The sequence below is a fragment of the Spermophilus citellus genome (assembly GCF_964194105.1).
Source record: "Spermophilus citellus genome assembly, chromosome: 6".
Classification (NCBI taxonomy): Eukaryota; Metazoa; Chordata; class Mammalia; order Rodentia; family Sciuridae; genus Spermophilus; species Spermophilus citellus.
The window spans coordinates 67,667,265-67,681,764 of record NC_138187.1 but is presented as its reverse complement, the minus strand read 5'-3'; the positions used below and the strand labels follow the sequence as shown (position 1 = coordinate 67,681,764).

The 14,500-nt window shown below is 34.4% G+C and overlaps 1 protein-coding gene across 4 annotated transcripts in view; it reads left to right on the top strand.

Annotated features, from left to right (window-relative positions):
• Positions 1 to 11,967, top strand: part of EPC1 (enhancer of polycomb homolog 1) — an 81,860-nt gene extending 69,893 nt beyond the window's left edge. For 2 of the 4 annotated variants that reach the window (XM_081298970.1, XM_081298968.1), the window contains exons 11-15: positions 6,266 to 6,384; positions 6,465 to 6,533; positions 7,348 to 7,489; positions 7,596 to 7,959; positions 9,887 to 11,967. In XM_081298970.1, coding sequence (XP_081155096.1) covers positions 6,266 to 6,384; positions 6,465 to 6,533; positions 7,348 to 7,489; positions 7,596 to 7,959; positions 9,887 to 9,959 — 767 coding nt within the window. In that variant the 3' untranslated portion in view covers positions 9,960 to 11,967. Of the gene's footprint in view, positions 1 to 6,265; positions 6,385 to 6,432; positions 6,534 to 7,347; positions 7,490 to 7,595; positions 7,960 to 9,886 lie in introns of those variants that run through there. The other 2 variants (XM_081298969.1, XM_081298971.1) reach the window with 2 other exon arrangements.
• The last annotated feature ends 2,533 nt before the right edge of the window (positions 11,968 to 14,500 follow it).

Below are 14,500 nucleotides of genomic sequence, written 5' to 3'. Positions count from 1 at the left end.
ATTTTGGGTTCTACTTACATAGGCATATGAATGTCAATTGTAAAACTTTCTTGACATTTAAAATATGAACATTACCAAAATGAGCTGAAAAAAATTTTTAGTGACCTCATAGTTGTTCTTAATCATTTCTTTTCCCCTAGATATCTATTTTGTTTTTTGAAAGACGGAGGCATCTTTTCCTATCATTACTACTTTTCAATTTTCTCTTAAATTTTGCCAGATTTTTCTATATAGAATAGATGTCTACAGACTACTACTATAGGTTAACAATATTTACTCTTTCATATTTGTGAATATCCCAGAGACCTAAAGCTTTTCTTTTTACACTCTGAATTACAATTAAGTTGTATCTAATGTGTATTTGAGATAAGTGAATTCCAACTATTGGTCCCTGGAGAAAAGAACTAAAATTTAGCAGTTTACATGTTATACCTACCTATAAAGCTTTTCTGATGAATGTGGGTTCTCCAGAGTGAGCCTAGAATGGGAGAAGAGAATTTCTTTGCTGTTTTCTTACAGTGTTCCAATTTTCTACTTTATTCATAGATTAAAAATCTCTCCTCATATTTTATATCATTGTAGTTTTAAAAAAGAATGTTTTTCATACAGCATGGTCCCCAGGCAGAAACCACATTTCTTCATCTGGGACTTAAAGAAACCCCAAAACCCTGATGTGATCTGATGCTAGATAAAACACTGTGTTTAGTTTATTGAAAGAGGAGTTTGACATACTCCAAAGGAATTTTCAAGGCTTAATTTTGACTGTACTGACTTACCCATCATATCATATATGAATCCCTTAATATACTTCCCTGCTGCTTAAGCCAAATATGTGGATTATTATTTTAGTCATCTTTTGATTATCCAGTTATAAATATTAAGATTTATACTTATGTGATGACACTAGTGATGCTTTCTGGTCCGACTCCCTTTTAATCATGTTTGAGGTCTTCTTTACTCTCATTTAAAAAAATTTTTTTTTGGAGCACGCACGGGGGGGGGGGGGGGGGCGGTAGTTGCATATGGACAGCATGCCTTTATTTTATCTGTTTATTTGGTGCTAAGGATCAAACCGAGTGCCTCACACATGCTAGGCAAGCGCTTTGCCACTGAGCTACAGCCCCAGTCCATCTCATTTTTAAATAGAAAATTCTAAATGAAGATATCAGCAGACCATTCATTTTAGTGAAGTGCATAAATTTTAACACACCAACTTTTATAAACTCTGTTTCAATTGCTCAGAATCTGTTTTGCTTTCTCCCCAGTCTTGGCCATTTTGCAGTTATGTAAGCAAAAAGATATGCTGATGACTCAGATGTTAGGTAGCCTTCTAATCCAAGTGTTATTGAGTACTTGGTCCTCTGCATACTATATAGCAGAATAGCACAGTGTTGAGGAAATTAGAAAGACCTAAATATATATTTAGGATTTCTAGGACTAGGTTTTGTATTTAAATTGCCTTTTTTTTTTAAATTACTTAAATAACATATTATCTATTTTTTTTTAATATACCTTTGAAAATTTAGTGTTTTTTCAGTGACTCAGTATTCATTTCTGTGTGTTTGAGTTTGGGAGATATCAAATAAAAACATTAATATATTTCATACCTAGAGGGAATTCTTACATAAGGCTCCTAATATAATTCAGAAAAACTGAAACGAGAAGATGACATTTAAACCAGAATGATCAAGTTCAGGATTTTAATTCCTAGTTTCCAATAAAATTTCAGCAGCACTGTAAATAATTTTTCTAAGCTCACATATCTATACTCCAGATCTGATTTGTTTTCATAAGAGAAGATCTATGACTAGAATCTTGTTTTAAATCTCAGTAGGTATAACTTAACCACTTAAGTGTGTAACAGATATTTAATTTTACTATGGAAAAGGAACTGTAGATTTGAGCACTAAACACTTTTAATCACTATATTTTGTAACTCTGCAGGACCTTAATTATTATTCCAGTGTTTCAAAATTATATATTTTTCACGGTAGAAAATAGATAATAGTGTACAGCATAATGAGCAGAGTAAAGCAGGGCATGTATAAAATGCACTAGTAGTTCTTCTACAGTTGTACAGCAACATTAAAGAAATGTCACACTAAGAGCAATATTTACTACAAATAATTTTCATGTTCAGGTCAACCACAGTCAAATGTGTTCATAGTTTGCCACTAAGTGAATGACAACAAACTTTGGGTTTCAAATTGGATTTCTAAAGGGCTGAAAAGGGCTCATGAACCTTATCAATTTAAGCTCATTAATTATGGGATCTTACTTTAGTAAACTACCTGGATTCATTTCACTTTGTATTTATTTATTTGAAGTTACCTTTTTCTTATATTAAAATAATTTTCTGCCTGTTTACTGCTCAAAGAAATTTCTAATTCAGCAGTATCTTTTAAAATAGGCTTTGGGGGTTTTGTTTGTCTCTATCAAAGTATATCTTTTGATAATCTAGACTCCATCTTCCCTAACTGAATTTTGAAATTATTTCTTTCTTTCTTTTTTTATTTTTTAAATATTTGTTTTAGTTGTAGGTGGACACAATAACCTTTATTTCATTTTTATGTGGTGCTGAGGATGGAATCCAGTGCCTCACATGTGCTAGACGAGAGCTCTACCACTGAGCCACAACCACAGCCTCTGAAATTGTTTCTTTCTTTCTAAGCACCTGTCACCCTTCCCACCCAACCCCTTTAGAGCGTTTTAATAGAGCTGCTCCAGTTATAGGAGTATGACTACTAAGCAACAGGTGCTGCTGGGCCATATAGTGGTTTCGTAAAGTCAGGTGATTTCACACAAATTCCTTCCCAGAAAATTAGGCTACCAAAAAAAAAAAAAAAAAAAAGGGTTTCTATCTTTGTGAATTTCTAATAAGGGAAAAGTTCATCTTTCTAAATCAAATTATTTTAGGTCGAGTGATCTTGGTTAGAAAGTTTGTCCATATAGTGAACCAAAAGTTGTCTCCTTAAATTTAAACCTACAGGTTTGTGTTTTACCTGTGGAAGCATCTGAGTGAGTATGCTTGCTCTCCAACATCATATTGCCTTTCGAATATGAAAGTCTTGGCATGCTTCCTTCCCTAGTCCTAATCCCCAGTTATACATCCTCAGCTTTTAATTATAGCCTGCACATGACTGTTCTCTCCTATATAGAGTCTTGTCAGGTGCTCTACATGTGATGATTTTTAAATTACTTGACTCACACTGTTGGTACATAAAAGTTTACTTCTTAAAAATAATATTAAACCTAAAACAGAATTTTTGTCTATTTGTTTTTAAATTAAAAGTGTTGATTAATTTGATGGGGATTTTTTGTTTTTCTCTTCCCCTACTGAATATCTGTTTGATCGCAGAAATTTCTTGATCTCTAATATGAGATTATATGAGGAAATTACTAAGAGTTTCTCCTGATCTCAGTCTTTTGTTTGTTTCTTTGTTTGATACTGTGAAAGTGTTCTATTTCTAGATTTGGTCTTATGTCCGTAATAACCCTATTTGTGTGAATTATATATTTGACCTCCACACCAATATCTGGAGGCAAGTGTGCAACAAAATTTTCTACCTTGATACTTCAGTGAGACTTAGAGCAGTATGGTCATTTTTGCTTTTCATTTAGCATTTAATTAGATGGGGGATGTTGGTACCAGGGATTGAATTTAGGAGCACTCAAACACTGAGCCATATCCTTAGCCCTATTTTGTATTTTATTTAAAGACAGGGTCTCACTGCGTTGCCTAGTACCTCGATTTTGCTAAGGCTGGCTTTGAACTCTCACTCCTCCTGCCTTAGCTTCCTGAGCTGCTGGGATTACAGGTGTGCGCCACCATGCCCAGAACAATTAGATTTTTGAATTATAACAACTGAGCACTTATTGATTTTCTGTAGCCATAATAATATAAAACCCAGTTCAGATCATATTTGCCCAAATTTATTATTTTACCATTATCCAATTTTTTCTACTCATTCAAACATCCTTCTTTTGGCTTGGAATTTTATTTTTCAGAAAAAAAAAATCTTAGTATCTCATATAGCTGAAAAGAACCTAATGATCTCCTAATTTAATCTCTTTCACATTTAAATGAAGATACTGAGTCACAAAACAAATACCTTGCTCAAAAATACTCAGCCAATTATGGTGGAGCTGGGGGCTACAAATATCTATGTATATTGGCCCCTAAACCAGTGTTGTTTATGACCTTCCCTACCAGCCTCTGTGTTGCTGTTTCTTTTAGATCATTTAGCAAAAACATTAGTCAAAATTTTATAACTAGACTCTATAGACAATGTAGCAATATCTAAGAAATAGACTAACAGTGATCTAAAATGTTGTGTAATTTGTGATTGTTGCTTGCATTTTTATTTCTAAACCCATATTAGGAGGAAGTTAACAGTTGTTTAAAAAAACGAAATTCATCAAATTCCCAAGATTCATTAAGATATTAATTTAAATAGAACAAGAATGTTTGGAATATTTATTCTGTATTGATTTCCAAGTAATTATCACCAAATTTTTAATTAAAACACAAACACTTTCAAGAATTTCAAGAATACTTTCTTTCATGTAAATAAAAGTTTGTATGAAGGTTTTTAGTGAATGCTAAATTACTGTTTTTCTAGATAAGTAATGACTTGATCTTCAGAAACCTTTCAAAGTATAAGGATAAATACTATGTAAATTACGAACATTCTTTCAGGGCAGCATTAACCTGTGTAGAGTCTCTTCAAGTTTTGACCCTGTTATATGGAAATGGTCATGTTGATGAAGGTTACTTTTCTACCAGTGTTCATCTAACATCTATAAATCTTCTGTAGACTTCAGGTCTGTAAATTACAGTATAATAGGAAAGGAATTAATCAAAGGACAAATTTGTAACAGACATAAAAATAAGAAAACCAACAGTAGACTTTTTAGAACAAGAAATTACTTTTTTGCTCTTGTAGCCCAAGAATTTAGTTCAGCTCAAGTACAAAAGCCTGGTTAGACATGAATAACTGATGAGTCTTCCTTGAATTCTATTTCATGATTTTCTGATCCATTCAAAATATTATGGAATTTGTTACCTAAACATTTTCTAGTTGTATCAGACAGAAACAATATCCTGGGGTATAGCTAGAGATTCTTTGAGTTATAAGTAAAAACTATAAAAATTAATGAAGTGATATTTTAACTAAATTATTAGCCGTTAAACAACAAATTAGGTGAAGTATTTTGTAAACATCAAACTTTAGATTGAGGAAATTTGCATGATTTATAGATTCCCTTGTACCAGGGATGCATGATAACCTCTTTTTGTTTTGTTTACTCAGACATGACAGGCTTCTTAAAGAAGCCTTTAAAGTTAGGTGTATTGTGATTGTATGTGCTTTTTTTTTTTTCTTTTTTTAATTGGCAAAAAAAAATTTAAAAAAGAAAAAGGTTTCCTTTTTAAAAACTGCACACACTTTTTGGGGGGGGTAATAAATGAACATTTTTTTGTTTGTTTTTTTTAGAACTGAGCTCTCCATAGACAAACATAAGTAGCATAACACAGTGTCTTTCCTCAGACATCATTCTGTACAGTAAATCAACATAAACAACTCCGTTCTTATTGACTGGATTTTTTCCAGGTGGGTTAATTGGGTGGGGAAAATTAATTAACCTTAACATTGGAACCTCTTTTCTTCCTGTTAAACTTAAAAGAATGGGTTCTTTAAAAAAAAAAAAAAAAAAAAAAAAGGAAATAAACCAAAACCTTACCTTTCATGTAGAGGAAATCTTTGTAATGATTAAAATTAGAAAATATATAGAAGTTAGTATTTATACACAAAACTATTAGGGATCATCTGAAAGCATTGGAAGGTAATGTAGATAAAATAGAAACCAAATGGTAATTAGATTTCTTTTCAATTTCAGTGCAAAGTTGAATTCCAAATCTATGGATTAAAAAAGCTGATATGACTTTTCTACACTGTCTAACACAAGCGTCACAGCTTTACAAAAATAATGGTGTTGAAACTTGGGAAGTGAGCAGTTCTCTTTCCTATGTTTATATCAGGAAGCTTAACTTTCTTTTTCTTTAAATAAAAGCCATTCTCATTAAATGTGGTAGCAAAAATGCTGAAATTTCCATTTGGAAGTGATCTTTAACAGGATCATGAGCCTTTATCAAATGCTTTAATTTTGCACAAAAACTTTTTTAACATTGGATTTATTTTAGTATTGTAAGATGTATATAATACCTTGTACATTTTTATAAAGTGTGTCCTCATTTTATGTTCAGCATTTACAGCCGAACAATACCAGCAACACCAACAGCAACTGGCACTAATGCAGAAACAGCAGCTTGCACAAATTCAGCAACAGCAAGCAAATAGTAATTCCTCCACCAACACTTCACAGGTGAGGGATTTGTCTGTCTTATGATTATCCCTCATTGTTTCCCACCAGAGTTCATCTCTAATTACCAACTGTTGTCATAGAACCTTGCATCTAACCAGCAGAAAAGTGGCTTTCGCCTGAATATACAGGGTTTAGAAAGAACATTTCAGGTGAGTATGGAAGCTATCGCCTCTGCTCCCTATTTTAAAAAGTAAAAAGCATAGTTAAATGAAATGGAGACAATATCTACGAGTCTGACCTGTAGTCTATTAATGTGCCTCTTTGATATATAACCCTACTCAGTTCATTATCTTAGGCCTTTTAATTATTAAGACTTTAAAATGTTATACCAAAATGACCTCTTTTACTCTTGAAAGAGATCACTCTCTGGAGCCTAAAGCATGATAAATATTTGCAGTTTAGACACATTTAATGCTAAAAGGCCGAGATTCCAATCTCTTTAAGTATTGTTCAGGAAACTTTATTGTTAAAAATTCAACAAGCCTCTCAATTTTTAGGTTAAATAATGATGTCATTATTTCCTACCTCCATTTCTTAGTGGGTAGTTATCTTATAATCCCAAAGGTGCCTTTGGTTGTGTGTGGGAGTGTGTGTTAGCTGAAAAGATGTTTACATATTCATTCATTCATTATGTGTATTTGCAAATCACTGAAATGTTGTAGTGGCATATTTATTGTCCAGCATTTTGGGTTGGAGTTTGGAAGTTTGTTATTCCCACATTATAAAAAGGCATTTTGGTAATTGACTTGTTACATATATATTATTGCATAAAATCAAAATTCATAACCCTTGAGTTAGACAAACTTTTCATTCCTTGAATGTATGACTATCAAAAGAGATAGAAATTTCAGTGGTTTGCCATTTTTGTTTAGAATCAAATAGATTTTGGTATACCTTTGTAGCTTTAATATTAATTTGAGACTAAGTTATACTGATTAGATTTCTTTTGCATTTTCTTTCTAGGGTTTTGTTTCTAAGACTTTGGATTCTGCTAGTGCTCAATTTGCTGCTTCTGCTTTGATGACATCAGAACAACTGATGGGATTCAAGATGAAGGATGATGTGGTGCTTGGAATTGGGGTGAATGGTGTCCTTCCAGCCTCAGGTAAGGATAAAGACATTTAAATGATGGTTTTGATTATATTTGTAACATTTGTAATACAAGCCACAAGTTGCATATTGTTTAGAAACTTCTTTCTTTTTCTCTCCAGGAGTATACAAGGGCTTACACCTCAGTAGTACTACGCCAACAGCACTTGTACATACAAGTTCATCAGCAGCAGGTTCAACTTTGTTACAGCCTTCAAATATTACACAGACTTCAGGTTCCCACAGTACACTGAGTCATCAAGTAACTGCTGCCAATTCTGCAACAACTCAGGTTCTGATTGGGAACAAGATTCGATTAACTGTACCTTCATCAGTTGCCCCTGTAAACGCTATTGCCCCCATAAATGCACGACATATACCTAGGACTTTAAGTGCTGTTCCATCATCTGCCTTAAAGCTGGCTGCCGCAGCAAACTGTCAAGTTTCTAAAGTCCCATCTTCATCCTCTGTAGATTCAGTTCCAAGGTGAGCAGTTGTTTTAAGCCTAAACTTTTTACCTGTTTCTCTGTTTGCTCTTTGCCTTTTATATGTTATAAATGTATAGACGGGGGCTGGGGATATAGCTCCTTGCTTCTCGTGCACAAGGCCCTGGGTTCAATCCGCAGCACCACAAAAAAAGGAAAGAAAAAAAAAAGTATAGATGAAGCAGGGCCTAGTGGTATACACCTATAATCTCAATCAGGAGACTGAGGAAGGAGGATCATAAGTTCAAGACCAGCCTCAGCAACTTAATGAGCATCTGTCTCAAAATAAAAAATTAAAAGGGCTGGGGTGTAGCTAAGTGGTAAAGTGACCCTGGGTTCAGTCACTAGTAACCCCCGCCCCCCTTCTCCTCCCCCCCCCCACCAAAAAAAAAGCATATAGATGATAATTGATTCAGGGACTAAGCAGATGAGTGTTGTAATTCAATATTAATGAAGAAATTGAACTGAATGGTATAGTGAATATTGCATATATGATTTGAATACCCCTTCCTTAGGATAATAATAGCTTATAATGCTCTCACTTTTCTTTCTCCTTTTGATGTTCTCTTTAAAATGTTCCTTATGTATATGATTTATTTCCATAGCTTCTTGTGTAAATAGTTAGAATCAACAGAACCTACCACCACTAGAATACTAAACTGCTCTTAATGATGATTTAGAGAATATACTCCAGATCAATTTTTAATCAAGCTATTATTTCCTGTGCTCATTTTTCTTCTTGAGTTTCAATATTTTGGGATTTTTGCTCAAAACTCTGTTTAAAATATTAATGGTAATTAAAATCTTATTGTTTACAAGGTTATTAGAGGAAAAACAAAAAGAGACAAGAGGTTTTGGTCAGTTAAAAAATAAGCTTTAAAGTTTGAAAAGTTAATGTAGGAAAAATTGTTCTACAGGTATCTTAAAGCATTCTGTGCTTATCAGGTGTATAGATGATGGATGTAATTTCAATACAAAGAGAAATCGTTTCACTTCAGGGGAGTTCTGGGAATGTCCTTCAAAGTATGATATTATATCAGGAAAGAAGAAAGAGCATTTCAGTTAGGTGGAATGGGAAATGAAAATACTAAGTTGGGAAAGTGTTTAGTGGTTAATAAGTAAATTCTCCCAGAGGTTTGGGAATGTTAGTGGTTGATGTTGGAATGGCAGGGAAAGGCTAGACTGTGGAGCATTTTGAATGCCAGATGGATATTTGACTTCCTAGAGCAAAGTTTTGTAGCAACAGGCTGTAGTCTTTAGTTTCCAAACTCACGTATATCCCTGTCTGTTCTAAATTAAAACAGTAGTCATTGCCTGTTGAATACCAATTCATTTTTACTGGGTCCAGTCAAAGCTAACCAATCAGTCAAGTATAGTTCTCTCACACACACACACACACACACACACACACGTATGTATGAAGCTTTTTATATCTCTATCCCTTTGTTTAAAAGTAGGAAACAGATCTGGCAGATACTCTGCCTTTGTAAAATTAGAAAACTAGTGTTCTGATTATTACTAGCTCAGTAGCTGTCCTGCTCAACAGCATGTATTAGGATGTTGACTTAAAGTCCTAATATGATAGTCATGTTTATTCCTACTTTAAACTCTTATAAAAGTTTTCATATAAGAGGAAAGTGAAATTATAGTCACCTAAACTTGGGAATTCTTTGTGTGTTATTAACATCTAGATTACTTGGGTGCTATGACAGTTTTATTGGTGATATAGTTGTCCGTGGGATTTATAATTGACATCAGCCTGATTTCTGACTGCATATTCTTGATAATAAACTATAATGATTCATATTCCTTTCTCTGCTGTCTTATCCCAATAATCATTTCTTCTTATTATTAAAAATAAACTTTTTATTGGGAAGATAATCTTTATCTGTAGCAAATAAGTAATTGATTGAACTTTGTTTTAACAGGGAAAATCATGAATCAGAAAAGCCAGCACTGAACAACATAGCAGACAATACAGTGGCAATGGAGGTGACGTAGCTTCCTCAGGAGTGGAACTGCAGCCTGGGGACTTGATTAGGTGCTATGCATCAGTAGCATTTTGAATGCAAGGGATGATGGAATGCAGCACATGCGTTTCTGTGGCAGCTGTGGGGACTTAACAGCAATGCTCATCTCTCATGCTTCAATTTTTTTTTTCTTACTGTTAATAGGAAAAAAAATCAACATCTGTAAATTAAGAATACAGCAATTATCTGTACAGTACTGCATATTTGTAATACCCTTGTATATATGTTACTTGAATACAGAAATGTTCATTTGTGATGCTTTGCACTTGGGGGTGGGGGGTGGGGGGAAAATAAATTGCAACAAAGAGTGTGAGATGTGAGATTGTATAGAGATGAAGTGTCATCACATCATGTGCATGGTGCGGAACCTGCTGTTTTATCTATTTATTGTGCCGTGTTTACAGTTTTTTGTACACTGTACCTTCATTGGTTCCTGTGCTGTAGTAAATGTGTTAGGTAGCTGTGGACTCCTTGGTATTTTGTAAATGGTATAACATAACTTGGTTCCCCTCTGGGTCCTTGAGTTTTCTGTGTATCATGTGAAAAAAAATGGTGACATACATACAGAATTTTACAAAAAAAAAAAAAAAAAGGCATCAGTTTTTTTAAAATGGGGAATGTACTGTTAAATGGGGATCTTCCTGGTCTACTATCATTAGGACAAGTAACAAGCTAAAAATGAAGTCTCTTGAATCTTCCCATCCCCACTTGGCCCACAGAGCTGTGGGTGGTTTCTGGTACTTAAAGCACTAATGTTATTTTGCTGCTCTACAAACAGCCCAGTAGTCCCATTTCCTTCCACACCAAAAAGTGTTAAATCAAGTATGCAAATGGAGTCCTTACAACTGGAGTTTATGTTGTCTTGCCCTTTTTTTAGCACAAAAAAAAATTGTACTTTTTTATTGTCGAATTGTTTAAAAGACTTCATTCTTTACTTGTTCTTACAAAAAGGATATAAGGGAGAAGAATGCAGTAATTGCTGTACGTGTATCATCATTCCAGTTTCTAAAAACAGCCAGCCAGCTTTTTTCCTTTTAAGATTCTCCAGAAGGCTGCAAGGCCAGAACCACAAATATCGGGTGCCTTCCTTTGGAAATTTTTGACCTCTCTTCTGTGAAGAGAATGGTACTTAACAGACTACTACTAGTGCTTTGTCAGTACCGAAGTCTGAATGCCCAGTCCAATGGCATACATTATCCTTAAGGTTTTTAATCCCACCTGGAAAAATTGTGATAGAATTCTCACAAAATAAACCCAGGGCATTACATGTTGACAAACTAATGTGTAGTGGTCTTTTGCTTTTATTTTCAACCTGAGAACTTTTGTGTGACTTTGATTACAATCATTCAGTAGTTTGGGGGTGGGGTGGAAGTGGGGAGTGATAACTTCAAATCCACTAAGGACTATTGTAGGTTCAGTGAACAGTGAAAAGAGAAAAAAATCCCTGCCTTTGTGGAGCTTATAATCTAATTGGACAACAGAAATTAATAAAATGTAAGATGTATTATAATAAGTATTATCAAGTCCCCAGTAAAGCAAGGAAGAAAAAAAGCAGTGCCACATGAGCTAGGGGTTGCAGTCTTTCATACAGTGGTCAAGAAAGAGCTCACAAGTGCTCTTGACCACAGACACAAAGATAAGGAAAAATGTTCCAGGCAGAGAGAAAAAAGTACAAAGATCCAGAGGTAGGAATGTGCCCTATATGCTAAAAGAACATCAGTAGAGTCTCCATTAGATATCCAGATGTGTCTAGTAAGTAGTAGTACATGAAAGTATGGAGTTTGGAAGAAAGGATTACCTGGAGATAAAAACCTGAGAGTCATTCACAGTTGAAGTTTATGGCCATGAATTTGGGTGAGATCACCCAAGAGAGGAGAATCAACTCTGAATTATAGTTGTCAATGATGGAGTGTTATAGAGTCGTTTTTATGTTTAAAAGAATCCCTTGCCAGAAAGGTGTGGATTTCCAACATGGATAACTAATTTTGCTTGTACTACTCTACATTTTTAAAGAGAAAATATTAAAAAATTGCCATTCAGGCCTAGTAGCTAGTCAGTATGACAAAATATAAAATGTAAACTGCTGGTTTTAATGTACTTAATAATAATTGAGATTAGGAGTAAAATTTCTGAAGTGACATCCCACAGAGAACAAAGCTTGGATCCCCAGTGTCTGTATAGTGTTCCTGCTGTCCACAGGCAAGTTTACAAATAGATAAGGAACAAGAAAATGAGTCCACATTGGGATTGAGTGACAGGCTAGTGACAATGAGCATCCATGTATCTCCTACTCCAATTTGACCACTCCACCTCAGATGCAAAGAAAATACAAATGAATATCATGTATATATTTCAAAATAAGGAAATTTCCTCTATTTTTCCCATATATCTTGTTGCCATATACTTGACTACCAGCGTTATAACAGTCTGCAGTAAAGGGTTTGATACAAAAGAGCAATTTCAACACAAAAACCTTAGGGAAAGTAGGAAATAGATCATCAGGAAAACCTGAAGCCTTGTTGAAACTACTACTTACCATTTATAATGTAACAAACCCTATGCATAATCATCTCATTTAATCCTCATAGTAACCCACTTAAGAAGCTACTAGGTTTATCACCATATTACAGTTGAGACTCACACAAGGTTATATAGTGATTAACAGACCAGGATTTGAACTCATATCTGCTAGACTCCAAAGGCACTGCAGTTTTTCTACCATTACTTTGTGGATAAACAAATTGAACATAGCTTCCATAGTAACTTTCTGTCCTATTGTGTTCATAACAAAATGGATACTAATTCCTTTACCCTGGCATTGTTATGTTTCTGTCCATTTCATGAGCAGAAACTCAAAATCCTCCCAAAGGAGGATTTTATATCTTTTGTTTATACCTTTTACCTAGGTATAAATTTCATTTTTCCAAAAAGACTATTACATAAACTTTTCTGAATTTATTTTTTACATTAGTGTTAATGTGTAACATGTTAGTAATGCTTAGAAGAGCAGATCTACTTTACATATCTATCATTCTACTTAAGAATTCTTTCAACAAAAGGGTTCTGCTATTTTTTTAAGTTTGAAAACAACAGCAATAGGGAATGAACAGACATGGCATATTGATCCAACAAATGTATTTGTTTAACTGTGCCCAGGCAGTGTTGCAATTATTGAGAACACAGTCGTGATCAAAGTCCCTGCCTCCATGTAGCTTGCATTCTAGTAGGATATGTACTGAATGATAGGCTAGGCAAAACTAACATTAGATAAGATATCTAACTGAATCATCTCACTTGGGATTTTGAAAATAAATGTTAACACTTGTTCAGCCTTGGAAATTATTTATGAAATGTATATTGAAAGAACTAGATGACAGTTCCAGTATATTCTGAACAAATAGTTGCAAAAGCAAATTTCTCAGAGGCTAATATGAAATGGTACATTTTTAAAAGAATCCAATCTTAGAGAATGATCTGCCCTACCTTTGTAGTTTAAAAACCAAGGGGCAGGGATAGTGCTTGCTTCGGCAGCATATATACTGAAATTGGAACAATACAGAGAAGATTAGCATGGCCCTTGCGCAAGAATGACATGCAAATTTGTAAAGCATTCCATATTTTTTGATATGAGGATGCTGTCTCACAATGACGATGGGTGGGGAGAAGCATGGAAGGAATGGAGGAACTTTAGATAGGGCAAAGGGAAGGGAGGGAGCATGGAGGTAGGAAAGACAAATGAGACATTATTACCCTAAGTACATGTATGAAGACATGAATGGTATGAAAATACTTTGTGTACAGAGACTTGAAAAATTGTGCTCTATATGTAACATGAAATAAATTGCATTCTCTAAATAAAATACAAAATAGAACTGGGGATGTAGCTCAGTGGTTGAGTGCTCTTGAGTTCAATCCCTGGTACCAAGACAACCAACAACAACAACAACAAAAACACAAGAGGGCTCTTATTTAGGATCATTGGTATTAGAGAACACTGGTGTTTACTGAAGGCTTTATTTCTAACCACATATATTATTAGTTTCTGAGAGTCTTAAAACTACAGAAATATATTTTCTCATAGTTCTAGAAGCCAGAAATCCGAAATCAATATCATTGAGTTGAAACGAAGTTGTTCATCCCCTTTGGAGCTTCTAAGGGCAATTTGTTCCTTGCCTTTTCAGTTCCTGGTGGATGCATGGTTATCCTTGTGTATGAATGCATCTCTCAAATCTCTGTCTTCACATTGCCTTCTCTGCATCTCAAAATTCCCTCTGCCTTTTCTCCTATGAAATATTGGATTGCATCCAGGGCCCACCTGGAAATCCCCTCTACTTTACTGCAGCCCTACTATCAGCTAAAGTTTATTGAAAACTTATTAATGCCAGTTCTGTCCACAGATCTTTACATTATTTCCTGTAATTCTCACAATCAAGGCTGTTGTGTATCGTTGTATAGGTTATTCTTCTATGACCTATGTGGTCCCATGTAAATGATGCTCTTCTCCTATATTCA